Source organism: Colletotrichum scovillei, assembly GCF_011075155.1.
Source record: "Colletotrichum scovillei strain TJNH1 chromosome Unknown Contig00009, whole genome shotgun sequence".
Lineage (NCBI taxonomy): Eukaryota > Fungi > Ascomycota > Sordariomycetes > Glomerellales > Glomerellaceae > Colletotrichum > Colletotrichum scovillei.
This window is the reverse complement of record NW_023336267.1, coordinates 4,688,001-4,715,251: the sequence shown is the minus strand read 5'-3', so window position 1 is coordinate 4,715,251 and position 27,251 is coordinate 4,688,001. Positions and strand designations below refer to the sequence as shown.

At 54.3% G+C, this 27,251-nt stretch overlaps 11 protein-coding genes across 11 annotated transcripts; 7 read left to right on the top strand and 4 right to left on the bottom strand.

The window, feature by feature from the left end:
* Positions 1 to 846: 846 nt before the first annotated feature.
* HER10_EVM0003921 (uncharacterized protein) lies at positions 847 to 2,160 on the bottom strand. Its single transcript, XM_035473582.1, has one exon. The coding sequence runs from the start codon at positions 1,671 to 1,673 to the stop codon at positions 1,137 to 1,139; it is 537 nt and encodes a 178-aa protein (XP_035329153.1). The 5' UTR covers positions 1,674 to 2,160; the 3' UTR covers positions 847 to 1,136.
* Positions 2,161 to 5,348: 3,188 nt separating this feature from the next.
* HER10_EVM0000102 (RTM1) lies at positions 5,349 to 6,307 on the top strand (the record flags this gene model as incomplete). The annotated part of the gene is made up of 2 exons (XM_035469897.1): positions 5,349 to 5,517; positions 5,595 to 6,307. The coding sequence occupies 2 exons, from the start codon at positions 5,349 to 5,351 to the stop codon at positions 6,305 to 6,307; spliced, it is 882 nt and encodes a 293-aa protein (XP_035328718.1).
* A 1,218-nt stretch (positions 6,308 to 7,525) lies between these two features.
* HER10_EVM0012340 (uncharacterized protein) lies at positions 7,526 to 9,617 on the top strand. Its single transcript, XM_035481737.1, has one exon. The coding sequence runs from the start codon at positions 7,709 to 7,711 to the stop codon at positions 9,086 to 9,088; it is 1,380 nt and encodes a 459-aa protein (XP_035330201.1). The 5' UTR covers positions 7,526 to 7,708; the 3' UTR covers positions 9,089 to 9,617.
* Positions 9,618 to 10,228: 611 nt separating this feature from the next.
* On the top strand, positions 10,229 to 10,699 carry HER10_EVM0003745 (uncharacterized protein; the record flags this gene model as incomplete). The annotated part of the gene is made up of 1 exon (XM_035473409.1): positions 10,229 to 10,699. The coding sequence occupies one exon, from the start codon at positions 10,229 to 10,231 to the stop codon at positions 10,697 to 10,699; it is 471 nt and encodes a 156-aa protein (XP_035329127.1).
* A 737-nt stretch (positions 10,700 to 11,436) lies between these two features.
* HER10_EVM0005403 (frataxin) lies at positions 11,437 to 12,186 on the bottom strand (the record flags this gene model as incomplete). Its single annotated transcript, XM_035475023.1, has 2 exons — positions 11,437 to 11,709; positions 11,827 to 12,186. 2 exons carry the CDS (start codon positions 12,184 to 12,186, stop codon positions 11,437 to 11,439), a joined length of 633 nt encoding a protein of 210 aa, XP_035329348.1.
* A 402-nt stretch (positions 12,187 to 12,588) lies between these two features.
* On the top strand, positions 12,589 to 13,790 carry HER10_EVM0013307 (clathrin adaptor complex small chain). Its single transcript, XM_035482669.1, has 2 exons — positions 12,589 to 12,792; positions 12,854 to 13,790. Exons 1-2 carry the CDS (start codon positions 12,724 to 12,726, stop codon positions 13,349 to 13,351), a joined length of 567 nt encoding a protein of 188 aa, XP_035330309.1. The 5' UTR covers positions 12,589 to 12,723; the 3' UTR covers positions 13,352 to 13,790.
* HER10_EVM0005989 (uncharacterized protein) lies at positions 13,488 to 13,996 on the bottom strand (the record flags this gene model as incomplete). Its single annotated transcript, XM_035475587.1, has 3 exons — positions 13,488 to 13,595; positions 13,648 to 13,718; positions 13,771 to 13,996. The coding sequence occupies 3 exons, from the start codon at positions 13,994 to 13,996 to the stop codon at positions 13,488 to 13,490; spliced, it is 405 nt and encodes a 134-aa protein (XP_035329409.1).
* Positions 13,997 to 14,302: 306 nt separating this feature from the next.
* On the top strand, positions 14,303 to 18,316 carry HER10_EVM0004579 (leucyl-tRNA synthetase). Its single transcript, XM_035474215.1, has 8 exons — positions 14,303 to 14,782; positions 14,834 to 14,921; positions 14,976 to 15,227; positions 15,280 to 15,406; positions 15,459 to 16,027; positions 16,078 to 17,245; positions 17,292 to 17,454; positions 17,507 to 18,316. The coding sequence occupies exons 1-8, from the start codon at positions 14,565 to 14,567 to the stop codon at positions 18,270 to 18,272; spliced, it is 3,351 nt and encodes a 1,116-aa protein (XP_035329234.1). The 5' UTR covers positions 14,303 to 14,564; the 3' UTR covers positions 18,273 to 18,316.
* Positions 18,317 to 20,355: 2,039 nt separating this feature from the next.
* On the top strand, positions 20,356 to 22,188 carry HER10_EVM0011413 (uncharacterized protein). Its single transcript, XM_035480846.1, has 2 exons — positions 20,356 to 21,694; positions 21,755 to 22,188. The coding sequence occupies exons 1-2, from the start codon at positions 21,283 to 21,285 to the stop codon at positions 21,907 to 21,909; spliced, it is 567 nt and encodes a 188-aa protein (XP_035330092.1). The 5' UTR covers positions 20,356 to 21,282; the 3' UTR covers positions 21,910 to 22,188.
* A 765-nt stretch (positions 22,189 to 22,953) lies between these two features.
* On the bottom strand, positions 22,954 to 23,754 carry HER10_EVM0013052 (CSL zinc finger). Its single transcript, XM_035482423.1, has 2 exons — positions 23,469 to 23,754; positions 22,954 to 23,378 (listed from the first exon to the last, which is right to left on the bottom strand). The coding sequence occupies exons 1-2, from the start codon at positions 23,661 to 23,663 to the stop codon at positions 23,298 to 23,300; spliced, it is 276 nt and encodes a 91-aa protein (XP_035330285.1). The 5' UTR covers positions 23,664 to 23,754; the 3' UTR covers positions 22,954 to 23,297.
* Positions 23,755 to 24,087: 333 nt separating this feature from the next.
* On the top strand, positions 24,088 to 27,111 carry HER10_EVM0012992 (ABC transporter transmembrane region 2). Its single transcript, XM_035482366.1, has 4 exons — positions 24,088 to 25,218; positions 25,281 to 25,496; positions 25,553 to 26,226; positions 26,285 to 27,111. Exons 1-4 carry the CDS (start codon positions 24,691 to 24,693, stop codon positions 27,009 to 27,011), a joined length of 2,145 nt encoding a protein of 714 aa, XP_035330270.1. The 5' UTR covers positions 24,088 to 24,690; the 3' UTR covers positions 27,012 to 27,111.
* Positions 27,112 to 27,251: the final 140 nt, after the last annotated feature.

Here is a 27,251-nt window from a genome sequence, read left to right as displayed (position 1 = left end):
CCCGCGTCTAATTTTAAACTCCATTACCAATTCCAAGCTAGGCAAGTGGTGACTGGTGAACGTGATATTAGTGTGGACGACTTTGCCATGCGGGCTAGCCCTGAATATATTTGAATCCCTCCTTATGTTCTAGTTCCCTCCGAACCTGGGAAGATGGAAAATCCTGCGATGTCGGAAATAGTTGTGTGATACTCACGATACCTTCATTCCGTTTCCAAACTGAGATCTAGATCCATCCCGGTTTAATTAGAATCACAGCCTATACGCCCATCTTATTACTTGGAATGAGCACAGTTGACCCTTAACATCTATTACTTAGACGATGGCGCCTGACCAAGTGGACGTCTCGTCAATACTTCGTAGCTTGAACTAGGCATCAGCGGAAGCAGAAAAGAAGGGCTCCTTGATGCCTATACGCATCTCAAAGTGTTAGAGAGCTTGACCCTGACGACGAGAAACGGTCCGCGACGGAAACCAGGACTCTGCATATCCCCAAATGACAAGTTAAGAGCATCGTAAGCTACCTTATACACCTATGGATAGGCCTCTTGAGCCGAGGGATTGTTTCAGCTTGTCGACATCTCGACAGGAATGCGTTCTTCAACATATATCAGTAGCGACCTGTCATATGGCCCACCTCCATAGTGCCCGTGTTCCGAGATACGTCCTCCAATAGGCTACTAGCCTCAGCTGTCCTTAGTCACTAAGACCTTGCGCCTCATGTGTGACTTGCCTAGAGCCGATCAACAGCATGAACAATTTCGCTGCCGAGAATAGCATGAGGCTACAGAGTTCACTGCGGATATTGACACTTGACTCAGGAAGTTTCTGGATCGTCCGCGCAAGCCCATACGTATAGCTCGTGTTTTCCTATACCTCTTTTTGAACATCTAAACCCCAAAAGAACCCAAGATCGTGTTGCTATGCTAGGTATAATGGAAAGAAGAACGACGAAAAGGAAACAAAATGAGAAAACAAGGCTATATGCAATGGCCGTTTTCGGTCGTAAGCCATGATCCCCCCTCGCATCCCATAAACAAAAGCTTGCACCCGTATATCATACAGCCCTCATCAGATGGTACTCTCGTCAAACAAAAAAGGATAAGACACGAGGAAACACAACCGAGGTCTAGGTTTTACCCGGCCTTGACGGCCTTCTCAGCTCCTGCTCTATCCTTGGGCTCTCCCCCATCATCCCCACTCGCCTCTGCCTCCTCAGCCTCCTTCTTCTCCTGTTCCAGTTTATACCAAGGCCCGTGTATCGCGCCCGTCCCAGCGCCAACCAAAAGCCCCAGCCCCGTCGTAGGAATAGCCGTGACACCGCCGACAACAGCCCCCACCAACGTACCCACCCCGGCGCCCAGTCCCGTGCCAAGTCCGGCTCCGATGCCCGCGCCACCGATGCCGCCCTGCCACACGCCGCTCTGCAGCCGCTTCGACTGCTTAGCCGACCCCTGTGCCTTTTTCTCGTGCTCCGCCGCCTCGGCGAGTATCTTCTTCTTCTCCTCCGGGTCCTCGGTCGCCTCGGCCCGCTCGCGGAGCGCCTGCGCGGCTTCGGTCTCTTTCTGTGCCTCTTCGAGCTTGGCGGTGGCTTGGGCGAGGACCTTTTCTTTTTGGGTCTGCTTTTGCTCTTCCGTCTGCTTCTCGTCGGGCGGTGTTGGTGGGGACGACATTATGTGAAGTGTGGCGTCGGTGGCCGTGCGAGGTCGCTCGAAGAGGGAGCTTTTGGACGCTTGAGGCTGGAGCTCGGGGAATGGAATGCTGAGGTGGGATGAAGTGTGGAGTTGCGCTGTGCTGTGCCGTACGGTCGGGACGAAACAGTGCAATGAACAAGGTGAAGGACGGGATTCCGTCGATTACTTGCCAGAATTCGGTAGCGAGTCGTGCAGGTCTGACAGTCCTGGGTAGGATTTGCTTGCGGACTATTGCAAGGTTTTGGGATTATTCGATATCGAAGAAGTCAAGGAAAGTTGGGCGGGCAGCAGCCATAGTGAGGGAGGTACTGACATCATTCGCTTATTGCTTTTTCTGTTTTTCATGTTCTCGCGACATCCCTGTTGCGTGGCGGGGTTGATCTGCTGCCACACGCACAGTGACGTCGGGATCGGGTAAGTTCATAGTACGGGGCGTGACGAGCTTAAACGCTCAGAGGTATTTCCTTAAAGCATCGGTATTGCAGCTTTCAAACTTTCCCTTCTTGCATGTACTTCGCTTTCAATTGCATAAACGCGTTTTGGGTGACCTGCTCACGTGAAGATAGTGGTTTCAGCATTCGGTCACATGCAATTTCTAGGAAGTGGGGACCCACGTGGACTGGCGGGAGGTTCGCGACGTTGAAGGAAGGGACGACATCGAGAGCAGCAAAGACCAAGCTCAGGTACCCACTCCTTCACTGGCCACGGTTCTTCAGGGTTCATCTTCATTCCCCTTAAACTCGATATCACACTTGCTCTACTAGCTAGTCCCGTCGTAGGATCAACTTCCGCAGCCCATTGTTGCACTACCTGATTTAGACCGTTTGATGTAAAGCATGTGCGAGATTCAAGTAACTTAGTATGATTTCTCCAGGTTGGATACATGTGAATAATTCTGAAAGACAATAATCACTGGAAATACCTATTCATCTGGCTACTCTCAAAGTAGATTGACCTCTGAAAGGGAAGTCGAGTCGAGAATCTTCATGGAACACCGCAGACGACAGATAGCCTACACTTAGAGCCCATTTCTCAAAGATAGAGATTGACGTATACTTCAGATTGAGTTCGAACTATCACTAAATTCGAAGTGCTGTTCTTGGGCCACTGCCAATCTGGTTATGCTAAAGGTTGGGTTAGAGCCTCGGGTCTGTTATGAGCTGAAACCCTCGCGCATTCACGCAGCAAATTTCGCAGTTCTTAAAATTGACATATTCTCATGTCCCCTCATAATGCGTATAGATTCTACTCATGGGCACGTCATAATGAGGTGGTATGACAGAGACGAAAACTCCGCAGAAGGTGAAGAGTTCTCCTTTTACTTGGAGCCCAACAGGAAATTTTAGATTCTCCTGCCATCACCGAGTCATTCAGCATTCATGCATGACGTTGAAAATCTAATCATGCTTGTGCATTTCGGTCGTATTTCAACCAAGAGAACGTGAGGAATCCATGTATAAACGTACCTAGTGGGCTGTGGACGTGTTTCTCACAATGACTCGTCTGACAGACTAGCATCTTACGATTACAGGATAACATGTTGCAGCAGTTGGCCACAGACACCGGATACTGGAAATTTCGAGTCAGCACATCTCTAGGTTTTTGAGGTCAGCAAATCTAGAAAAGAGACTTGAAGAGGAAATAAAGATTTGCAATTTGTGGCGGCCCTAGTACCCGGGTTCCACGTATTGGGGTCTCGGAGTAGACCCGCCCCCGGAAATACGTGTATCTGCTAGTGGTCATTCAAGTGACGAGAAACTTCGTCAAGTACTCTGTACAGAATCTAGTACAAATTCCAGGCTATGGAGACTACTTTCCACCTGGCCGAGAATAGAAATGAACTGCCGTCCGACACTTCCAAATCAGCCACCGATACCCAATTCAATATTTGTCTCAGATTTGGGGAGCATTGCGGCGGGACGGCTGAGTCGTCGTCACTATCCATATGCGTGGACTGGAACTTGCACGGAATGTTACATGTATTCTGCCCAATCGTTGAAGGGTGAAAAAATCCAAAAATGCAGAGCGCCTGGGAACGAAAACCAGTATCCTAGCTGCGATGCATACAGCAAATGACTACATATCGTGTGCTTTTGCGTCATCTTGTAATGGCAGTGCACCATGTGGTGACAGTAGCAATCACCGATATTGAGAAGAAAACTCAATGTCGAACAAGGCGACCACAGCCACGTCTTCACGAGCGACAAAATCACATCCCTTGTTCATGTCAAGCGATTGAGTTTGACAACGCAGTCACGCAAAGGCTTATCTCGACTTCCAAAGTTGAGCCAAGTCCGCCGCCCAGTCTGCCTCGTTCGCGATACCGACAGGACGTTCCCGCCTGCCGTTGTTCCCATCGCCGGCGCAGCCGCAGAAAGGTTCCGGCAGGGCGGAAAGACGGTAGGTTTCCACTGCAGACGCCAAGACGAACCGAAAGCGAGACCCCGGTCAAGTCCGAAAACAGCTGAGCGGTTGCCGGATTCCGGACTAAGCCTCAAAGGTAACCTGATTTCTACAGACTACCGTTTGTCTACACCACTAAATGCGATGGCGCAGAAGTCAAAAAAGTGAATGCGAAGAGCGGAATGATTGCATAGAGTACCCAAATGGAGAGACAAGGTTGACGGCCAGGTGGTTTTACGAAGTATGCATGGCTCCACGATCGCCGCCGTTCCGTGAAGCTGTTTGATGGGGCATTTCCTGTTGGCCAAGCCACACTCAGGATTTCCTCGTGTTTGGTGACAGTGTTGCAAGTTTTGCTGGGGAAGAATACACGTAAATGCAGCCTCTTCCAAAGACTAAAAGGGGGTTGCATGAGGTACATAAGCTTGCCGAACGGGATGTCCCTTATCGGCGTGGCTTTGTCCCTGCATCAGACGAACGACTGGAAAGTTGAATCGGGTAGGACTTCACATTCTGATATCCGTACAAATGGGAAAGAGATTGAATGTCAGAGGGGTGGTGGGGTGACGAGTCCCAGGTATGCCTCCCTCAGCCTCTGTGATTGCAAAAACATCACGGCCAAAATCTCTGTACGCGTATGGAATGGGACGTGATTCGCCAACCCGAAGAAACATGTAGTGAGATCCGCCCACAGGGCTAGCAGGGGAGTTGAACACACAAGCCAATCATAACCCAATTAATCCACGTATACATCCTTATGGGGAAGACTCAGACCCCACCTGTGGGTACCAGCGAAGCTTGGATCTCGCACGTTGGCAGTAAGATACATCTAGACTCTTTGCCTGTTGTTCACGACAAACGCGTATGGAGATGCCGTCAAAGAGACTTTATTCGAGAGTTCACGTATACGGTGGCCGCAGCAGCAAACACAAGTTCCAACCGCCCCCATCTCCCATCCTTGAGGACGGTATAAAGATGGACTACAACTTCGAGACACCCCCTTGGCCCTTGGCAACATATCTAGCAACAACGTCAACACCAACGAGGTCCTAGGACGAGATTTCCGTCGATAACAGCAAATCATCAGTCTTTTCTTGTCCATCGGGCGCCAATATATGAAGCAAGTCTACTCTCGCGATCAAATATCCCGAAAAAACACAACCCACAACAACAGGCAGGAAACGGGGAAAAGGTGGAGGACAACCCAACTACCGATAACCGATTCCTGGCAATCCTCAAGACTCTGACAAGATGCCTACCCTCGAGTCTTACAACGGCTACTACCTCTGGCACTATGTGCCCAGTCTGATCGCCGCCATCATCTTCGAAGTCCTCTTCGTCCTCGCGACGCTCTTCCACGCGTACAAGATTGCCAGGACAAAGACGTGGTTCTGCATCGTCTTCGTGATAGGCGGTATCCGTACGTTACCAACTCCGACCTTTGATTTGCTACCTGCTATCAAGACCTTGGACTGACATTTTGAATCTACTATCCAGTCGAGATCATCGGATATGCAGGCAGAGCCATTGCACGCGATCGCACCGGCCAAGTCGGACCCTACGTAATGCAATCCCTCACGATCCTCATCGCGCCCGCCCTCTTCGCGGCATCCGTCTACATGACCCTCGGCCGCATCATCCGCAGCGTCCACGGCGAGTCCCTGTCGGTGATCCGCATCAACTGGCTCACCCGCATCTTCGTCGCCGGCGACTGCTTCTCCTTCCTCGTCCAGGCCAGCGGTGGCGGCCTCATGGTCAAGGACGGCAGCCAAAAGATGGGCCAGAACCTTATTGTCGCTGGTCTCGTCATCCAGATTGTGCTCTTCGCCATCTTCTGGGTCACCGCCATCGTCTTCCACTCGCGCCTCGCAAAGAACCCTACCCAGGCATCCCTGGCGGGCCACTCGCCCTGGAAGTCGGGCCTGTGGATGCTCTACATTGTCAGCGCGTGCATCATGGTCCGGTCCGTCTTCCGTCTCATCGAGTACGTCCTCGGCGGCGACGGATACCCGCTCCGTCACGAGTGGACCCTGTACGTCTTCGACGCCACGCTCATGTTCTTCGTCATGGTGGCCTTCGGGTTCCGGTTCCCTTCGGCGTTCCAGATCCGCAAGGGCGGCTCGCAGTCGGCTTCGGATGCGGAGAACTATGACTTGGCGGTGGAGAGTGAGCAGCACCAGCCCGGCTCTATGCGCAAGACCATGCGATAGAGAAGAGTTCTAGAGTGCCTTTTTCTCTTTCATTTTTCGTCCGGCGGAGATTGGGTGTGGAGGCTCGCATTGGGGATGCTCAGCGAGCGCACCCACGGAGTATTGTTAGTGTAATTGTTGGGAATGGAAGACAGAGAGACATGGCGGAGTTTGAGGGCCAGTGATCCATGTCGCGATCACGGTTCCGAGAAGTTGAACGATTCAGGTCAGCGGAGATAACGCTGGAATATGCAGAATAATAGCGATGGGCGGATGGCTAAGGTATCAACCGCGGAAAGCCGGGTATCCTGCCTTGGCTTAGTATTTAGCACTTTAGACGCACTAGAATGATAAATGAGGAAAATGTTGTGCAAATCGTTAGCCCCAAATCCTTGGTGTCTGGTTTCTTGATTTTGACGACTCAACCAACTCCTGCATGTCCATGTTTGTCAACGGCACTGGATACATGTATTTCATCGTGTTGACGGATAGCTCCTCAAGGTCTGGGACATTCTACCGGGCCATTCCCGGCGTAATTGGCTTCCTTGACGATGTCATTGGATCGGAGATGTTTTGCAGGGTGTTTACTAATACAACCGCGCGGGCATTTTAAGGAAGGCACGCAGGTGGGTGGGCGCACCTGCCCACACAGAAGTAAAGATTTAGGGGGAAGGGGCCGCGTGGACTTGGTTGGCGCAGCGTCCAACGACCTTCGATTGCTCCCCTAAAGGTCCTGTTTAGGAATTTTTGGGTGCATTGAGCTGCAGAGTAGCCCCTGTAGCAGACCCTCCTAATGGCCCCTTCCCTCAGTTCCATAACTTGCTTCCCCGTATTAACGTCCACCGGTGGCCCTTGGACCCGCTGAAGTCATGTTGGAGCGCGGTAGATGCCGCACCCCTGTACGAAACTAGAGGGAAGGTAGGCATATTCAGTCGTGCCTTCCTTACTTTACTTTCGTGCTTCCCGTCTGTAAGGTAAGGTAGTCTGTACTTCGTCTCTAGAGCAGGCAGGCACGCTGTACTGTGTACCTTCCCAAGTGGTGCCAGGTACCGTTCCTACCTTAACTAGACTGACCTGAGCTTATCCATTCAAGCTACGGAGTATCTTCGTAGGTCATCTTTTCTTTCCCCCTCCCCCCACCAAAAAAAGGCTGAGCTTCCCTCGGGTTCGCATCCCTCAAAATCATTCCTCAAATTCAAACACTTCTCTTTTTTTTTTTCTCGTCCATTGTCATTCCTTGTCACGTTTTTCAACACAAAAGGAAGGCCCATCGTCGTCTGCCGGCCCCAAACACCACATCTTATCTGCTTTGCTATACGCCGAAAAGGCCCCATGGCAAACCACTCACCTTGAACCCCCCCCTCCCTCCACATCCCTTTCATCCCACCGGCCGAGACAAGTCAACCTCGAGGTACCTGGAGAATGATGGACATCTCACGCAGCAACTCTCCCGCCCCCGGCACCGGCTCGACAAACGGCGACGTCAGTACACCGGGAGGAGCATCAGCATCGGCTGCAGCAGCGGGCGACGTCAAACTCCGCCGAGCCCACCGGAAATCTCGCAATGGATGCAAAGAATGCAAGCGCCGCCACGTAAAATGCGACGAAACACGCCCGACCTGCGTCAACTGCGCAACAGCTGAGCGACACTGCTCCTACCTCGACTCCCTTCCGGCATCGGCTCGCTCTTCCGCCGTCTCCTCCGGCCCGGCCGCCAAGCGAGCAGCCGCAGCCGCCGCCCTCGTCGCCAGCCCAGCGGGTAGCTCCGGCAGCAATGGCAACAGCGCCTCCGCCGCCGCAACGGCGGCTGCCTTTGCAACCTCGCCATCCATTACCACGGTCGTAAACGACTTTGTCATGCGCACCGAAGATGACCGCGGCGTACCGAGCCCCCCTAACGGCCAATTCTTTACCCTCGAACACATGCGCCTCCTCCACCACCTGGAAACTCGTATGGGCACCTTCATGGCCGCAGACGGATTTATGAAACCCTTGGTTGATATGAACCTCGAGGCTGCCCTCCACGCCCCTTATCTCATGGACGTCCTCCTCGGTCTTTCTGCCCAGCACATGGCCGAGCTGAATCCCCAACGCGCAGATTTTTACCAGCACGAGGCAACCCAGCTCCAGACCCGCGCTCTCATGTTGTTCAACGACGCCAAGGAGGAAATCGACGATGACACTTGCATCCCAATGTTCCTCTTCGCATCCTGCCTCGGAACTCAAGTCCTCTGCGATACCCTCCGCAGCTATCGTAGCGACTTCAACGGTTTTCTGGACCAATTCGCCTGGTACCTCAATCTCCACCGCGGCGTCAGCACCGTCACCGGCCGTTCCTGGCACATCATCCGCGAATCCGGTTGCAAGCCCTTTGTCGACTTCCTGGAATCTAACAAGCCCGACCCGAACGAGCGCTCCGAGGTCGACATCCTTCACAGCATGCTCGACCAAGCCGATCTCGGCCCTGTCTCCCTCCAAGCCTGCCGTGATGCAACGGAGTCCTTACGGCAGTCGTACTCCATCTACCGCAGCATTGCCATGAAATCCAGCCATCAATCCGCCTCCGTCATGGCCTTCGGAGTCCGCGTGACAACAGGCTTCATCGACGTCGTTAAGCAGCGCCGCCCGGAAGCCCTCGTCATCCTCGCCTTCTACGCTGTCCTCCTTCACTGGTGTCGCAGTTACTGGATCTTTGGAGACGCTGGCCAGTGGATCATCCGCTCCGTCTCGGCGCATTTAGGAGATTACTGGTCAGAATGGCTAGCCTTCCCTCAAGCGGTGCTCGAGGTGCATGCAGGCTGAAAGGTCGAGGCAAGGAAGCAAGGCAGAAACATACCTGACATTATCCTCCACTTCCTTACCACTGATGCAATGAAATCAACCTTGTGCACAATGAGCTGCACAGGGAGCTTCTCTCCTGCATGTGGAGGAAGAAACAGATCAGTTTTAAGAACTGCAAGTCTGTAGTCATCCAACCCCGGCCGATGTAGCCGGTAGCGGGCAGGGCAGAATGAAAAAGCAGAGCCAGCCAGGAAAACCGGAATCTGGAAGAACTCCAACATGGCAAACAAGCAAGCGAACTCTAAAAAAGACGGAATGAACAGTGTGCGGATGCGGGTGCGCGCGCCCCATCTCAACTTCGGGCTTTGCGCCGATGCCGAGAGAGCTAAGTACACCGTACGTCAAAGTCCGAAACATTCCCAGCGCGCCGCCCGCCACCGACGTCCACCGACAGGAAACCATGTATCCGTCGCAGTCGCAGTCGCAGAGCAGAGTGCAGCTGCTGGGCTGCAGTCGTTGCCTTGGCCAAACGCGCCAATTTCGTCCACACGCCGGGCACGTCGGGTATCCGGGACTGGGTGGGATATTGAGGATGGGGCTCAGAGGTTCTTAAATGTCTTGGGGAATTGGGTGGGAGGGAAAGTGGCGTACATCAACCGGAGATCAGAAGAACACACGGCCTCTGCGATCTGACGTTGGTCCCCTCGTCTCACACTACGCCAGAACGCCCGGGAGTCGGTGCGGCGCTCAACCACTGCTACACGCCCATCGCGGACCTTTACCTCATCTCACCTCACAACTCGCTGTCTCTCTCTCTCTCCTGTACCTTATTCCTCCTGCATATGTTACACCCCCATCAAGGGACGGGCGCCAGGAACGCCAGAGAATCTACGCCATGACCGTCGGACTTGACATGGGGACTTTATCAAAAAGGTCTGCGCCTCCCGCGCCGATGACACCATGAAGCTCGTTCTCTTGGATGCCCGGAAAGAAGGAATGGGCAAAGGATTGGGGCAAAAGTTTCGCAAAGCTTAGCTTTTTCACTCTGTTATCCTTTCTGATGAATCCTCCTCCGTCTTCCCACTTTTTAAACAAACAACCCACACCAGCTTCTCCAAGCTGGCGCAGCCATTCCCGTCCTTTACATTTGTGCGGCCCAGCATGTCGCTCCCATTCCCAACATCCAGGTTCGGCCCTGGCTTCACGGTCCCGACCGCCGTGACCGTCACAGAAGGGGGGAGAACAGTCACATTCACGCCCACGCCCACGGGCGGCACCACCTCGGACTCGTCGCCTTTCCCGGACAACATCCTCCAGCAGTCCGGCCTCGCCCCGGGGCAAATTATCGGCATCACCGTTGGCGCCACCTCGGGCCTCGTCTTCTTCGTCGTCGCCCTCGTCTGGTTCTGGAACAGGAGGAGAGCCCGGAAGCTCGCCGCGCGCGATGAGGCGCTCGACACCGTCATGGAGGATCCGGAGAAGCCTGACGACGCGGCTATGATGATGGCGCAGAACACGGGGGAGACGGTCGAACTGCCGGCACCTCGCGTGGTACACGAGATGCCTGAGACGCGTGAAGGCCCGCCTGTGGAACTCCCTGCTCCCGTTGAGCGACACGAAATGCCTGCGTAACATCAAACTCCCCCAAGATAGAACGGGGAGACGAGACGCCTGCCGGAATGGTTAGGAGGACAAGGGCGCGAAATGGATGGCGCCTCGCCGAGTCTGATGAACGAAATTGGAAATGAGACCCACGATACCCTCGCTAAGCCGTACTTTCGCTTAAGCATTATTACCAAAGAGTCGGACTCTGAGAGAAAGACTCCCGCCGCAAAAGACACTGTTGCCATGAAGTATGATGAATAGTGGTGTAATACGTCAAAGAGAGTGAGGGACTGTGGAGCAAGGCAGCAGTGGGCGGTCTACCAATTCTTTACGGCCAAACCAATGTGGATGAGAAATTAAACGGGAATATGTTTCTACCGTAAATAGATCAGTATGAGAACCAGACATTCACGCAACTTCATTAACATCGCGTTGTTAGGTCACAATTGAGGCCCTGTTCAATACAGGACTCGCTAGCCTCATTGCAATCCTGAGATGGACTGCACGATTGAGCACTTGCTGTACGAAGTTTGTGTACACCGGCCTAGATAGCGACCCTTCGGCATCGCTTTCTCCCCTTGGGCAGGGTACTTGCCTCCTGTCCCTGAAACCACCTTACCAACTCCCTGTTGCCATGTAGAATACACTCAAGAGCTTGATGCTTTGCTCACGCCCATATGAATAAGAAATGAAATGGTCTCTGCCTCTGCATGAGATCAAAGCTTGTGAACATCGTCCTCGGTTGTTGGACCACTTTTGCCCAACTAGGACTGGTTCTCGCCGTAGGTCGATGGAGCTATGCTGAAGTCAATGTCGAGCTCCTTGAGGAAGACATCGTCCAGGCTGCTGCCGTCACGGGTGTAGATCCAGGCTCCAGCTGCAGTGCCCTCCTTGTCATTCTGGGAGTCGCCCACGACAACCCAGTCGTAGCGCTTGGGGCCGGACACGGGCGATGAGAGCCAGATTTGCTTGTTCGGGGGCTGCTTGTTGATCACGTAGGTACCAGAATCCGGGAAAGTAACCGTCAAAACTCCGGCCTGCATCCGTAAGAGTTAGTGATACGTTGCTTGGTTGCGGAACGCAAATCCTGAGCTTCGCAAAAAGCGACAGTGGGTACAAGGACTTTAAAAGTCAGATCCAGTCTGTCAACTTACAGCATACTCGACATCGACTCCCTCACGAGCATCTGCTATCTCCTCAAGACGAGTGACAATGTTGTCAAGGTAGGTCTCGGAGAGCTCGTGATACTCAGCATCTGTAAGCTCGACGACGCTCATCTTGACTTCCTCTTTAGGTGTATCCTTGACCTGAGGGTCATCGGTGTCGGGCATAATGCCACGAAGGGCGATTGATGAAGTTGTGAAGAGCTTGCGAGCCGAAAGGGCAGACATTGTAGGTTTTGAGGATGCGAGAAGCAGGGCAGAGCGACGCGGGACAGCCAAGCGGGCTTGCGAGGAGGCACGGAGAGTGCGGGCGGCGGCGCCGGTGAGCTTGGTGATGCTGTTGCGAGCCATGGTAGCTGGGCGTAGGTGTTGATGAGCGATTGGGAGAGATTTGAGTGTGATGTTGCTGAGGAATTGAGACGTCAAGTGGTCTGCGTAAGTGGAAGAAGAGGAGTTCGGGTGGTCGTTGTCGATCAGCGAATTGAAGAGGTGACTGATTTGCTTCGTAAAAGACGGCAGGTCAAAGGCAGCTCCGTTGCTTCCCCACGTTTGCTGCAGGTGTGACGGAAGCTGCAGGACCAGCTTCGATCCGCGGTCAAGGGAAGGAACCGAGCTTGGGCCAAGGAGAGGTCCTGGCAGATGTGATTACATCAGAAAGTCATGTGCAGTTGCGAGGCGTGCACCTCGAGCTTCTCTCTGCTGGCTGGTGGGAGACGGCTGGGCCTGGCAGCGGTCTGACCCCACCAAAGCCAGAACACCGCGAAGCGCATTGAGTGTCTGGCGGGACACTACCACCCAGTCGCATTGAATCTAGACATCACTGGCGAACCCACGCCCTGGTACCAACAACCGCAGTCAACTCGGGATGCTCAGTCAAGGGAGAACACAATGATCAACGCCTTTCTGGTCTTCAATGGCCAGGGTCAGCCCCGGCTGACCAAGTTCTACACACAGTTGGTATGCTTGGGCCTGCACTCCTGAGTGAAAGCTGGCATCGCTGACTGGCGTATCTACACAGGAAACGAGCATGCAGCAGCGCCTGATTTCCGAAATATTTACCCTCGTATCGAATCGACCGGCTGGGTCTTGCAACTTTCTCCCGCTTCCTCCCCTGCTCGCTGCCTCGGGCACCTCACATTCATCATCGGAAGAAGAGAACGACGTTCCCTCCCTCGTTACGTATCGTAACTACGCGACCCTCTACTTCATTGTCATTTCGACCTCGACAGAGTCACCACTTGCCCTGATCGATTTGATACAAGTCTACGTCGAGGCGCTCGATAAGCTGTTTGAGAACGTTTGCGAGCTTGATCTCATCTTCAACTTCGAAACGCTACACTCAACGCTCGGCGAGATGATTGTGGGAGGAGTGGTCATCGAGACGAATCTAGATCGCATTGTCTCTGGCGTGCGCGCACAAGGCACTGTAGCCAAAAGACCTGTGAACGAAGGGCGCAGCGCCGGACTGGGAGGCGGACTGAGTATGGGAGGTAACTTTGTCTGGCATGGACGGTGAGGTGGGCGGCCCCCTGTCTGAGAGGAACATGACTCTGTTTTCGAACAATATGTTATACATGGGCTTCTGTGCCGGGTATTCAAAACGCCATAAACTCCTCCCTATGCTGGTACAGTGTTGTCGGCCGAGAATCTGTCTATTTGGGGGTCTCGATGGGAGCGGGTGCTTCGGGCGCATCTCTGCGACGTTCGTATCGTTTGTCAGACTCGATTGTGCCAAACAGACCGCGCACACGCTTTCGGATCTGGACGGAATGGTTAGCATCAGGCGGGACTGGAAGCGACGAAGCCACATACCTCTTCCGATGGCCTGTATTCCTTGCCAAAGAACTCGAGCTCGGAGAAGAAAAATGTCCAGCCAAGGAAACCTAGAGCAAGTTAGCATGGAGCGCAAGCAGTCGCTACGAGGGCTTCGCGAACCAATGACAGTTGCCAACTGCGCAAGCTTAACAGCCTTGTTCCATCTCGGTCGCGCATAAACTAATGCTAGGCGTCTCTTGTACTTCTTCTCAAATCGCAGTTGTGACTGAGGGGACAGGTTCGTGAAGTTGGGAGGCCAGACTTTTTTCGTTCGGTACGGGTTGGTGAAGACTGTGAATTTGGAGCCAGCTGCTTCGGCCGCGCGGCGAACGATCGTAGGAAGCATCTTCGGTGTTTTCAAGCTTTGGTTGTGGATTAATTGGCTTGGATTGCCGAAGGTAGTTCCGGGGATGGCATGGACAAGACGGATCTCGAGGATATGCTTCCAGGTCTCTGCGCGACTGGAGAAGCTCACCAGGACTTTTAGCCACACCTCGCGCCACGAGTGAGTGCCGCCGGGCTGCACCAGCCACACCTACAACGCGGCCAACGACAAGAGACTGAGCGGTACGTACTTTCCAAGGGACTCAACCGCCACAGCACTCCAAACATCGGAGAGTGACCACTGACCCGACAGTACCCCGCCATAACCACCAAAGCCATCGCGGGGCACAGCCTCGAAAAAAACATCGGAGCTGCGACGAAATCTCCCCCACGTTTGGATCTGTGACTCAGTATCCTCGCCAGCGACTATCTCGAAGGAGCACCAGCTACAACGCGATATCGAGCGTGACTCTCATTTTTCGGCGCAAGAGTCACCGTCGAATCACATAATACGCATTGGTCCTGGAATTGGCCTTGCGTATTTGCCTTCCCCGACAATTCCTGATCGAATCGAACGAGAACCCGCAATCATGGCCAACGAAGCTGCCAAAGCCCTCGAGGCCCTCCAGGTTTCCAAGACCAAGGAGCTCAAGGGAACCGAGAAGCGCGACTTTTTGATCTCTCTTGAGAAGAAGTACCAGCGCAAGTGGTCCGAGGACAAGATCTTCGAGGTCGACGCTCCCTCCACCAAGGAGGTTCCCCTGCACTCCATTACCGCCGCCGAGCTGCGCGAGCAACAGCCCAAATGGTATGGCGCCATTAGATAAAACTTGAGCAATGGAGGCTGAAAAGTAAACAGGATGGGATGTATGGCCTTTCCCTACATGAACGGTCGTCTTCACGCCGGCCACTTGTTCTCCGTGAGCAAGGTCGAATTCGCCGCTGGTGTAAGAGAGCTCTCGCAATAATGCAATAAGGGTGGAGCTAATGGATTGTTCTAGGTCGCTCGTATGCAGGGGAAGCGTGCTCTGTTCCCCATGGGATGGCACGCGACCGGTATGCCCATCAAGGCCGTTGCCGACAAGCTCAAAAACGAGGTTGCCTGGTTCGGTCGCGATTTCGAGGGCTACAAGGAGGACGAGGTTGTCGTCGACGAGAAGCCTACTGATGCTAAGGAGGCCCGCGAGGACATTACCAAGTTCTCCACCAAGAAGAGCAAGGCCAATGCCAAGACCATCAAGGCCAAGTACCAGGTATGCATCGGTTATATCGATTCCATTTTGCACATCACTGACAGACGAACAGTTCCAAATCATGGAGGCCATGGGCATTCCGAGACAAGAGATTCACCTCTTTGCCGACGCATCGTACTGGCTGGACTTCTTCCCCCCTCTGGCTCAGGAGGATCTCACAAGCCTTGGCTTCAGAATCGGTCAGTTCCAAGTCGAACGGTCATCGCAATGATATTAGCTAATTGATATCAGACTGGCGTAGATCTTTCATTACTACCGAGGCTAACCCTTACTTTGATGCCTTCGTTCGCTGGCAGATGATCCGCCTCAAGGAGCTCAACAAGATCAAGTTCGGCAAGAGATACACCATCTACTCGATTAAGGATGGCCAGCCCTGCATGGACCACGACCGAGCTGAGGGTGAAGGAGTTGGGCCCCAGGAGTACACTGGCTTGAAGATGAAGGTCCTCGAGTGGGCACCCAAGGCTGAGGAGGCCCTCAAGTCTCAGCTACCTGCCGACGCGAATGTCTTCCTCATTCCCGCCACCCTTCGTCCCGAGACAATGTACGGCCAGAACGCTGTCTTCGTGTCTCCCAAGATCACCTACGGTGTCTTCAAGGCTACCGAGACGGACTACTATGTTATGACTGAGCGTGCCGCCCGCAACATGGCCTACCAGGGTCTCTTCCTCGCCGAGGGAGTTGTTGACGAGACTGCCAAGATTGACGGTTCCGCCCTTATCGGTACTCGCGTCAACGCCCCCTTCTCCGTCCACAAGGACGGCGTTCGCGTTCTTCCCATGGAGTCTATCCTGCCCACTGTACGTATTCTTATTTTCGCATTGAGCGGTACACCTCTAACAGTTCGCAGAAAGGTACTGGTGTCGTCACATCCGTCCCCTCGGACAGTCCTGCCGATTGGGTCATGACCATGGATCTCCGCAAGAAGGCCGCCTACTACGGCATCGAGCAGGAGTGGGCTGAGCTTGAGATCATCTCCATCATCAACACTCCTTCTGGTGACATGATTGCCAAGACCTTGGTCGAGCAATTGAAGATTGCCTCTCCCAAGGATACTGTCCAGCTTGACAAGGCCAAGGAGACGGCTTACTCTGAGGGTTTCTACAAGGGAACCATGAACATTGGCGAGTTCAAGGGCGAGTCTGTCGAGTCCGCCAAGCCTAAGGTCCGCCAATCACTCATTGACCAGGGACTCGCATTCGTCTACTCCGAGCCTGAGCGCAAGGTCGTCAGTCGTTCTGCAGACGACTGCATTGTTTCCCTGATGGACCAGTGGTACCTCGACTACGGTGAAGAGTCCTGGAAGAAGACTGCCCTTGACTGGGTCGAGAACACTGATGGCAAGGGTCTGAACACATTCAGCCCTGAGACCAAGAACGCTTTCCAGGGTGTCCTCAACTGGCTCAACCAGTGGGCTTGTGCCAGATCATACGGTCTTGGTTCCAAGCTGCCTTGGGACCCTCAGTTCCTCGTCGAGTCTCTCAGTGACAGCACCATCTACATGGCATACTACACCATTGCCCCCTACCTCCACAAGGACATCTTTGGCAGAGAGCAGGGTACTGGTGCCATTGCTCCCGAGCAGATGAAGGACGAGGTTTGGGACTACGTCTTCTGCCGCCGCGAGCTTGACGACAAGCTCCTTGACGAGTGCAAGATTCCCAAGGAGACTCTTGAGAGCATGCGCCGCTCATTTGAGTACTTCTACCCTCTCGACCTTCGCAGCTCTGGAAAGGATCTGATTGGCAACCACTTGACCTTCTTCCTCTACATCCATCTCGCCATCTTCAGCCCCGAGTACTGGCCCAAGGGTATCCGTACCAACGGTCACCTGATGCTCAACGGCGAGAAGATGAGCAAGTCGACCGGTAACTTCATGACCCTGCAGGATGTTGCTCGCAAGTTCGGTGCCGACGCTGCCCGTATCGGTTTGGCCGATGCCGGTGACACCAACGGAGACAGCAACTTTGAGGAGGATGTTGCTAACCAGGCCATTCTCCGTCTCCACACTCTCAGAGGTACGTTTGTCTCTTTATACTGCGATCGTCATACTAATAGCAGCAGAATGGTGCGACGATGTCGTCAAGAACAAGAGCGAGCTCCGCACGGGCGAGTACAACTTCTTCGACAAGGTGTTCAACAACGAGATGAACGTTATTGCCAAGGAGGCCATCCACCAGTACTCCGAGACAGCCTACAAGCTGGCCCTGAAGGCGGCTTTCTACGAGTAAGTTTAGATACTTACCATAATGCCTTGCATTCCTGACGCATATAAACAGCTTCAACAACGCTCTCTCCTTCTACCGCGAGAGCAGTGCCTTGTCCAAGATGCACGTCGACTTGGTTCTGCGCTACATTGAGCTTCAGGCTCTTCTCCTCGCTGTCATCGCGCCCCATTGGTCCGAGTCAGTCTGGGTTGAGATTCTCGGCAAGCCTACATCGATCCAGCAGGCGACATTCCCCGAGATTCCGGAGACGGACGCGGCTCTTACGGCGGCGAGAAAGTACATTTCGGTGACGGCTTCCAACGTCAACTCTGCCGAGTCCCTGCAGCTCAAGAAGAAGGCCAAGGGCAAGGAGACGTCATTCGACCCCAAGAAGCCCAAGAAGCTCACCATCTTCATGAGCGAAAAGTTCCCGCAGTGGCAGCAGGCCTATATTGACCTGTTAAAGGAAATGTGGAACCCCGAGACCAAGTCGGTGGACGACAAGGCGCTCAACGGCAAGATCTCCAAGATGGGTGAGATGAAGAAGGCTATGCCGTTCGTTCAGGGTCTCAAGAGACGTCTGCAGATGGGCGAGCCCGCGAGCGCTGTCCTCGAGCGCAAGCTGGCATTTGACGAGAAGGCCGTGCTCGTGGACATGATTGAGGGTCTCAAGCGCAGTGCCAACCTGGTCGAGGTGAAGATTATTGCAGTGGAGGAGGGCGGCAAGAAGGGCACCGATTTGGTGACCGGGGCTGTGGAGGAGAGCCTCGCGCCCAACGCCGAAGGCGCGGTACCGGGTGCCCCCAACTTTTTGTTTGCCAACGTTGAGTCGTCATGAGCAGCGAGGTGCATGGGATAGACAAGAGTCTGGCAGAGTAATGGTAGCATCTGGGTATGTCGTCACATCCTGATGTAAAGCCAAGCAAAAGGAAGTAAGACGAGATTTGATATCAATGATTACGATTTCTGTTCAATAGCAAACAGCTTGATTCATTGTCAAACGTGATTGATATGGAGGATGTGCTTTGAGCAAAGACCGGAACATGCAGGTTTAGTGCCGGACTTGGCATGGGGCTCGTCGGCGTAGGTCGTTCGGGGACTGCGGATAGCTGGGCTGCCTGCGAGGCAGGTAGAGTGTATGCTTCTTGTAGATGGGGCCAAAAGGATGGGACTCAAGACTCAAGACTCAATACTGCATGGAGAATGGAGGGGGGAAGAATTGACTCGGGCTCAGCTGTGGCCGTTGGGTTGCGGCCTGAAAGCAAGGCTTTTTGAGGCTTGATGGAAAATCAAGGAATTAGGACTCGGGGGTGAATTGTCAAGCAGCACAGGTTATGACAGAAGGCACGAATACCTACTCTACTTGACCTTGGCCATGCGTGGCCACCGACATGCAGATGAGGGTGCACAACGGTGTATGAGAGTTTCCTTGATTCGTGGAAAGAAACAATGGCGTGGCTTGAGAAGCCGAAAAGGCGCGAAGGGCCGTTGAAGTCGCACAGAAAACGTCAGGAATCGTGCGGGTGGTGGCTGGTGGGTCGAGCGTGATGTGGCTTGATTGGATGATTGGTTGCAACGGTTGTGGAGGACACTGGAGGGCAAGTGGCTGGGGTGATGCGGTGACGGATGTCAAAAAAACGGGCAGTCGCGTTCTGGAGAGTGGAGGGAAAGAGGGAAGGAAGGTGACTGGATGAGGAAGCAGGCGAGGATGCGGCAGAATGGGAAAACCTAGCAGGGACCCCTGCCGCGTTGCTCTTTCTCACTTTTCCACCCTGGTCCCTGCCTCCTTCTTTTTCCCATGACGGGATCTTTCACCGTTGGTCACCGTCTGCCATCTGGTGTTTCCCATGCCCAGTTGCAGTTGGGTGAGTCTAGTCCTTCAACTCCAAGGAAATGGCCATGTTCGTCCCATCCATCGAATTGGCTTCGGCCTCGGATTCGACCACCCCTACTACCACGACTCTCGTTTGCCATGTTTTGCGAAAGAACCAGAGTCTTGGCCCCTGGGAGCTAGAAGGGGAGGGTCTGACTGGATGACTTATTCGGCCCTGACGGGTCACGGTTGGCATGATGTGATTCATGGCCAGAGATCTCTATTCTCGAGAGGGGTCGTCGGGGGCCTGCCAATGCCATGCAATGGCCCGGCCAATCCAGGCACAAGGGGAGAGCCGTTGCAGCCGCCTTTGCCCTTTTCCCGCAGCATTTCACTGGGCCAGCCTCGATTCTCGCCGACTATCCCCAGCTACCACTCTGGCTGGTAAGGTAGCCTGGGCCCCCGTTCTGCGGGATGCGCCTCCGGTTGCTACAGTACCTGTTTACGGACTCTTTCTCGTCTTTGCCAGCTGCAGCACCCGCTGGCCCTCGTCGACGTATGACGCAACACAGCAGAGCACGGCATCGGGCGCAGAGTATCGCCAACTTAGTCTTCCCCCATCTTTCTGGACAATCTAGGCCCCGGCCTTCGGTACGACCACCTTTCTCTGCTGGCAGGAAAATCCGGGACAGCTGCAGCACACTGGATATGCTAGCAGAATGGCACAATGGATGCTTACCTGATTTCTCATGTTTGCGCGCCTTCCGTCACCCAACCACTACCCTGGGCCGAAATGACGAGATGCTTCTTGTACGAGTGTGCAGGTTTGCGGAAACTCGGCAGACTAGCAACCGTTGGCAAGCGTCACTCCTCTTTTTTGTTCTATGTCGAAGGGGGATAGACAGACGGTCAGATGGTGGATCTGGGTCGGTTGAGTTACCCCAGGATCAGGGCAGAAGTCTGCTTTGTAGGCGACTTTGAATATCACCATCGACTGAGCCTGAATTCCGGTGACTACCTACTGACACTGGGAAGAATAAGCTGATGGGCATTGCATCTACCAATGGGACGGCATGGCAGCAACATGAAACGAAAATCGAGGTGGTGGGGGAAACATACACGTCTGGTGCTGCGGCTCATCATTTTGTGTGGCCATTGTCGCGTTTCGCCGTCGTTGCTCTTTGCTGCAAGTGAAGCCATCCCCAGCCATTTCACTATGCACAATTCAACCCATCAGAGTTTACCACGGTCATCCCAGCCTTCTTTCTCTTTGTGCTTCCCGATGAGCAACCCACACAGAGTCCACTTGTGGTTTCCTGGGTCCCGTCGATGGACGACAACCCTGTCCTGTCTCGCCTTGTTCGGTTGCTTCCACCCTCATCCCACCCATGTCTGCGACCAGTCCGAATCTAGCACCAACAGGCCTGCAGGCAAGCGAACATGAATGATGTGGTTTGGTCTGAGGATCTGGTCGGGGATTCTGTTCAAGGCCTGGCTGATCAAGGTCGGCGGCACAACTGTTCAAGGCCCAAAAGAAGTCCCAGGTCGGGTTTCCCTGCTTCACCCAGGCGCCCCGCATACAGCCTGCCCACCTCACCACCAATACGACCCCCGGTAACCAAGCTACCAACCCTCTGCTTTCTTGAAAACCCAGTGACGGTGCCGTCACGGCACCCCTCGTCGAGATGATGTCGTGCAAAATCGCCATTCTTGGCATCACTGCTGTCACCGACTCGTAGCTGTAGCACACAATGTCCTGTGTACGTCGTACCTAGTCGTACGGTCTGGGCTTTGCCCGTCACGCAGACCCTCACTCCCGTCTTGTAGTATATATCTCCCATCCAGTCTCTTTCAAATCAAGAGTCTTCTTTTGCTCTTCATTCGCAACAACAAGTTCAGAACATCTCAATCCTACTTCCCGCCTCATCTCATCAACAAGAGCCTCAGCTTTCGAGCTAAACCAGTCGCTTCTTTTCCCGATCTCTCATCAACGGCTCTTACGCTTCTTCTCTCCAAAAAACACCAACAAGCCAAAATGCGTTCTTTCGCCATCCTCTCCGCTGCCGGCCTCGCCGCCGCCCAGTTCACCTCCATCGTCATCACCGACGGCATCACGGCCACCGTGACCCTTCCGGTCTTCCCTGAGCCCACCGCCACGGCCATCGTGACCGAGACCGTCCCCTTGACCACCGTCACGGCTTCCCCCGAGCCTTCGGCCTCCACCACCGTGACCGTTCCGGAGGGCACCACCACCGTCTCCGAGGGCCTCACCACCGTCCCGGGAGGAGGCTTGACCACCACCACCCAGGTCGTCGTCAGCGACCCTCCTGTGACCGTGACGACTGCCATCATCGTCCCCACTGGAACCGACCCCGTCGAGACTCTGCCTACCATCACGGACTCTGCCATTCCTTCCATTACCGCCGTCATCCCTCCCATCATCAACAGTGAGTTATCACCTCTTGCCCTGATTCCGCAAGACCAATCAGACTAACGCGACCTTTTAGCTACTCTCTCAACCCTCACCCAGACGTACTTCACCTCATCTCCCAACGCCACCACCACCGGCCCCGTCACCGTGCCCACCGCTGCCGCCGACAAGGTCCAGAGCTCTGCTGCTGGCCTCATTGCCTTTGGTATTGCCAGCTTCTTCCTTCTGTAAAGGGAGTTTTCTGAGATTCGGGACTCGGAAAGCATGATGGAATAATGGGTTTACGCTTGAATGATGATAAGGGCGGTGCACAGACACACACACACACACACTTACTTGACACGGGATTCATGAGGAAGCAAAACAGCACTTGCTTTGGACATGTATTATGACTCCTTTTAACGGCTTGGAGCAACGGCGTTGGATATTCTGCATACGATGATGAAGCATGGTCATCATAAGATAGCATTAATACTGCTAATTAATTTTCCAAATAAATACTTTCACATATATTATGCTCAATTACATCACCTTTGAAATCCGAGCTTGCCACTACAGTGGCTTCGTGAGGAACATCTCTGAAGTTTATATGCCTCTTATATATAGGTATTATGCAAACAAAAAGGAAAGAACTACCAAAAGAGTTCACCCCCCCGGTGGCGAACGGGGGCTACATCTCTGGGTGCACATGCTGGGATTTTTTGTCGACTTGAACTCGGGACCTCTTGAGCCTTCACCGATTAGGCTGTTCGTGGACTTCAACCACTCCACCACCCAGCCAGTTTTGACCTGACCCCCAAGGGGGCGCCTGCTGGCTGGTGACGGGAATGGACTTGGAAGGGTATATGAATGGTTCTTCCGTGTATTCACTCGTGTGTATTCAGGCGGCGGAAACGTAAAATAAGTTTGGAACCTTGGAAGATTTGCCAGCATGGTATTCCGTGATACCCCCCCCCCCCCCCATATTCTTGGCCTTGCGCTTCCCCTCTGCAGCGCCGTCTACCTTAAAAATCCCACCACTTCCATAGCGACCGACAGACACTAGCGACCGCCGTGTCCGTCGGTCTGCCTATCCAACACTTCCAAGTGCGATGACCATTAACGCATGTTCAGCAAACAGCGGCACGGCACGAGGGCCAATATCCCTCTGTTGTCCAAAGAACGAGCTCGGGTGGCATCTTTCATTTAGAAAATGTTTGCCTCCACCGTTACCTCTGCGGCACAATGTAATCTCCTCCATTCCCGTGAGATGGAAATAGCAGCAAGAAGAAGACCGGAATCCTTTGTGCGCCGTCACACGTAATCAAGTCTTGTGGTACGCGGGCGGCTAGAGTATTTGTCCAACCGTGGAGGCTTCCTCCTGGATAGGTCCTAAGCCCGCAAGTGGCAATCGGCTTGTTTTGTTGATGCGCAATGACCGAGGATCAGCTCCCGGGCGCTTGTATATACCGCTCACGTGTTGTTCTTATTCCGCGCTCGTACTTTTTTGCGCTGGACCTCGTGGTTGGGCGATGAGCTTGGCTGGTTGGCGGCGCGAGTATCTGTAGTGCTGCTCGCGCAGTCGAAGTAACCGCTTCGTGGCGCGGCATTTTATCTTGGAATCTGAAGATAGGTCTTCTTCAAGCGGCAACGGGAATCTGAGCGGATGCGTCCTCGACGGCGGGTTCAGCTTCATCTTCGGGGTCCTCGGGGAGGTCGTCCTGCAGTTTGCGATTGCATGTTAGCCATACACTTCCCTCCACGCAAAGTTTCCGTATATGTCCCTAAGCTTGCGGACGGGTAGTGCTCACCTTATCAAAGATGACGCGAATCATGAGACTGCAGCTAGGACAAACGGCAATGTCCTCGTCGTCACGCAAGTCGGCCAGGGCGATTTGGAACTTGTCGCCGCAGGGGCAGGGGTAGTGGTAGATCTGCATGTCCTCGTCAAAGGTCATGTCTTCAATCTCGATCTCGTCGTAGATGGAAATGTTATCGTCGGACATTCTGGCGGTGTCCGTGGTGTCGCGATATCGGTGTATGGTAGGATTGCGATCTAGTCTTGCTGGGATGATGGCGATGGAGTCATTCAAGTTGAGGGGTGGCAAGCCGACCTCGAGGGAAAAAAAGAATTAGACAAAAAAAAAAAAAAAAAAGCTGCGGGAGGAGTTGCCCCGCGATGTGGCTGATGGGTCCTCGAGAGTTGAGCCACATCTGATTAGATAATATAGCCTCAGGCACATAAGCCAAAGAACCCCAGAATACGAATCACATGCCATCGGCAGCCAATTCACATGGGAACGAGCCAAAAGGGCCATTTTCCGGGGTTGGCCAATCACGTCGTTCGCCGCTACGGGGCCGCTCTTCTCCAGCACCCATGTACCGTGTCACTCCGGGGAGCCGAGGGACAGAGAGGTCCAACAGCGCCAGCTTTTCCCCGTTTTCCCCAGCGGAATCCAATGGTCAAATTGGCCCAGTGCTGAATCAGAACAAAGACCCGAGCCACCGAAGCGGTCCAGTGTTGTTTTAACGTTTTGGCTGCTGAAATCTGGAAACGGAAGGGGACTGGATTTGGTACCTACCTTACCACGCTTACCTGCCGCTACCCCCCAAGGGCCCCAGCCGAAAGCCTCGTCCGAAGGACCAGCCGTGTGACACTCACCCCCAAGCACCCACTGCCAGCCATGGCCGTTGTCAACATCATTATCTTCCCCTTTCTGATCGGCTGCGAACGCCTTTGATATTCTCCCTCGCGAGACCCCCATGATCTCTTGACGACCGACGGACCTCGATCGAAATACCGCGACGAATGCGCTGACGATACAGTCCCATCGTCAACCGACGGACGTTCCCCCACAGCCGCCGGTGTGACGTAGCCGCGGCATCTCGTCCATCTTCACAAGCAACACAACCACGACCCTCATTTCCCCCCCCGAAAGACATCGCGAGACGAAAAAGAATACGGGATCGCCGTCTCCATAATCAAGCGGCGCGCGCGCGCAGAGACACCAACCCCCGAAACCACCGCCCACAATGGCCGCCCAATCCAAAGTCTCCCTCATCGGGCTCCCCTCAAATCGCACAGTCCGCAACCTCGCCCTCCAACTCACCCAGCTCTACCTCCAAAACCGCACGCGCATCTCCCGCGCCGTCTGGATCACCCTCTTCGTCGCCCTCGCGAATCGCATCCGCCGCGCCATCTCGGATCAGAAGGCCGCTTCCGCGCGCGAGGCCGCCGCCCGCGAGTCTCGCGCCACCGTCGCCGCCCCCTCTGACGAGGACATGACCAAGAAGCGCAAAAAGGTCGAGCTCAACCGCGAGTTCTTCCGGTCCCTGTTGCGCCTGCTCAAGATTGTTATACCGGGATGGCGGAGCAAGGAGGCTAGGCTGCTCATTAGCCATTCCTTCTTCCTTGTTGTCAGGACGTTGATTAGTCTCAAAGTCGCGGCCATGGATGGCGCTATTGTCAAGAGCCTGGTGAAGGGCAACGGGCGGGAGTTTTTGATGCGCATCGTGTGGTGGATGCTGATTGCTATCCCTGCGACGTTTACAAACTCAATGGTAAGCCCAGCTCTATGCCCCGAATACACCCGTGTTGAAGTCATGCTAATATGATGTGGCAGTTGTCCTACCACCAAGCGGAGCTGTCGCTCAAGTACCGGACGCGGTTGACGCAGCATATTCACGACAAGTACCTCTCGAAGCTCACCTTTTACGGCATCTCTGCCCTCGACGACCGGATAAACAACCCTGACCAGCTGATTGCCGTCGATGTTGCCAAATTCTCAAACAGCTTGGCTGAGCTCTTTAGCAACCTCGCAAAACCCGTCCTGGACATGGTACAAGCTTCCCCCTCAAAATGCCTCTATCAACCCCGAAGACTAATGACTGGTAGACAATTTATACGCACTCGCTCTCGCGTAGCGTAGGCGGCGAAGGCGTCGTCTCAATGGCCCTCCTCGTCCAACTCTCCGCAAACGTAATGCGCGCCCTCACTCCGCCCTTTGGCAAATACGTCGCCGACGAGGCCCGCCTCGAGGGCGAATTCCGCTTCCAGCACTCGCGCCTCATCGACCACGCCGAAGAGGTCGCCCTCTACTCCGGCCACGAGGCCGAAAAGGACACCCTCGACAAGGGCTACTTCACCCTCATCAAGCACGTAAACTACATTCTCCGACGCCGCTTCTACCACGGCTTCATGGAAGACTTTGTCATCAAGTACTTTTGGGGCGCCCTCGGCCTGCTGCTCTGCTCCGTGCCTGTCTTCGTCAAGATGCCAGGTCACATTGCCATGAACATGGGCGACCGCACCGAGAGCTTCGTTACCAACCGCCGCATGCTGCTCTCTGCCTCTGACGCTTTTGGTCGCATCATGTTCTCGTACCGCGAGATTATGGAGCTGGCAGGTTATACCTCCCGTGTCGACTCCCTTCTCGAGGTCATGAATGACATCCGCGCCGGCCGCTTCGAGAAGAAGCTCGTCTCCAGCTCGGGCACCGAGAACAACGAGGCCGTCCTCAAGGGCCGCGGAACCGTCGTCGAGAGCAAGGACATTCAGTTCATTAACGTGTAAGTCACAATTCCACACCCACACACCCTCAAACGCAGACTAACACTTCACAAACAGCCCCATCATCTCCCCCAACGGCGACGTCCTCATCAAAGCACTCTCCTTCTCCCTAAAACAAGGCGACCATCTCCTCGTAGTCGGCCCCAACGGCTGCGGCAAATCCTCCCTCTTCCGCATCCTCGGCGGCCTCTGGCCAGTCTACGGCGGCACCGTCCACAAGCCCCCCTTCTCCGACATCTTCTACATCCCGCAACGCCCTTACCTCTCCCGCGGCTCTCTCCGCCAACAAATCACCTACCCAGACTCCCTCCGCCAGATGCGCGCCAAATCCGTCACCGATGCAGACCTCCTCTCCATCCTCTCCCTCCTCGGCCTCGAGCACCTCCCCGAACTCTACCCAGAGGGCTGGGACGCCGAGGCCGAGTGGCGCGACGTTCTCTCGGGCGGCCTGCAGCAGCGCGTCGCCATGGCGCGGTTATTCTACCACCGGCCCCGCTACGCCATCCTCGACGAGTGCACCTCCAGCGTCACCCTCGAGACGGAAAAGGTCATGTACGATAACGCAAAGGCGCTGGGTATCACCCTCATGACCGTCAGCCATCGCCGCAGTCTATGGAAGTATCACAGCCGCATCCTCCAGTTTGACGGACAGGGCAACTTTGTCTTCACCAAGCTCGACGCCGATCGCCGGCTGAAGCTCGAGGACGAGAAGGAGGACCTGGAGGTCTTGCTGCGGCAGGTGCCTGAGATTGAGAGGCGTATTGCCGAGTTGACAGCCGCGTAGATGGCGGTGTTGGTTACTGTCCTCCTATCTACAACGGTTCTCATAGGTGAGGTTGTAGCGGTGCATTCTTCTTCAGTTGGTTGATGATGGAAAGGGAGGCGAATCTCGAATGAAGAAAGCATGATTTGATGGATGTTGGAAGATGGTCTTATTTTTTTTTTGCAAATTTTGTACACAAAGGTTTGTAGAAACAACACCTACAGAGGATACGGCGTAGAACAGGATAGGCAAATCGAAAGC

What these genes read in the sequence shown, in the direction of transcription:
- HER10_EVM0003921 (XM_035473582.1), bottom strand. Translation starts at nt 1,673, where the DNA reads ATGTCGTCCCCACCAACACCGCCCGACGAGAAGCAGACGGAAGAGCAA.
- HER10_EVM0012340 (XM_035481737.1), top strand. Translation starts at nt 7,709, where the DNA reads ATGATGGACATCTCACGCAGCAACTCTCCCGCCCCCGGCACCGGCTCG.
- HER10_EVM0013307 (XM_035482669.1), top strand. Translation starts at nt 12,724, where the DNA reads ATGATCAACGCCTTTCTGGTCTTCAATGGCCAGGGTCAGCCCCGGCTG. An exon ending in CCAAGTTCTACACACAGTTG is followed by an intron (nt 12,793 to 12,853) that starts GTATGCTTGGGC and finishes GTATCTACACAG; the next exon opens with GAAACGAGCATGCAGCAGCG.
- HER10_EVM0004579 (XM_035474215.1), top strand. Translation starts at nt 14,565, where the DNA reads ATGGCCAACGAAGCTGCCAAAGCCCTCGAGGCCCTCCAGGTTTCCAAG. An exon ending in CCATCAAGGCCAAGTACCAG is followed by an intron (nt 15,228 to 15,279) that starts GTATGCATCGGT and finishes ACAGACGAACAG; the next exon opens with TTCCAAATCATGGAGGCCAT. An exon ending in CCGTCTCCACACTCTCAGAG is followed by an intron (nt 17,246 to 17,291) that starts GTACGTTTGTCT and finishes TAATAGCAGCAG; the next exon opens with AATGGTGCGACGATGTCGTC.
- HER10_EVM0011413 (XM_035480846.1), top strand. Translation starts at nt 21,283, where the DNA reads ATGCGTTCTTTCGCCATCCTCTCCGCTGCCGGCCTCGCCGCCGCCCAG. An exon ending in CATCCCTCCCATCATCAACA is followed by an intron (nt 21,695 to 21,754) that starts GTGAGTTATCAC and finishes GCGACCTTTTAG; the next exon opens with CTACTCTCTCAACCCTCACC.
- HER10_EVM0013052 (XM_035482423.1), bottom strand. Translation starts at nt 23,663, where the DNA reads ATGTCCGACGATAACATTTCCATCTACGACGAGATCGAGATTGAAGAC. An exon ending in TTCGCGTCATCTTTGATAAG is followed by an intron (nt 23,379 to 23,468) that starts GTGAGCACTACC and finishes CGCAAACTGCAG; the next exon opens with GACGACCTCCCCGAGGACCC.
- HER10_EVM0012992 (XM_035482366.1), top strand. Translation starts at nt 24,691, where the DNA reads ATGGCCGCCCAATCCAAAGTCTCCCTCATCGGGCTCCCCTCAAATCGC. An exon ending in CGACGTTTACAAACTCAATG is followed by an intron (nt 25,219 to 25,280) that starts GTAAGCCCAGCT and finishes ATGATGTGGCAG; the next exon opens with TTGTCCTACCACCAAGCGGA. An exon ending in CAAAACCCGTCCTGGACATG is followed by an intron (nt 25,497 to 25,552) that starts GTACAAGCTTCC and finishes AATGACTGGTAG; the next exon opens with ACAATTTATACGCACTCGCT.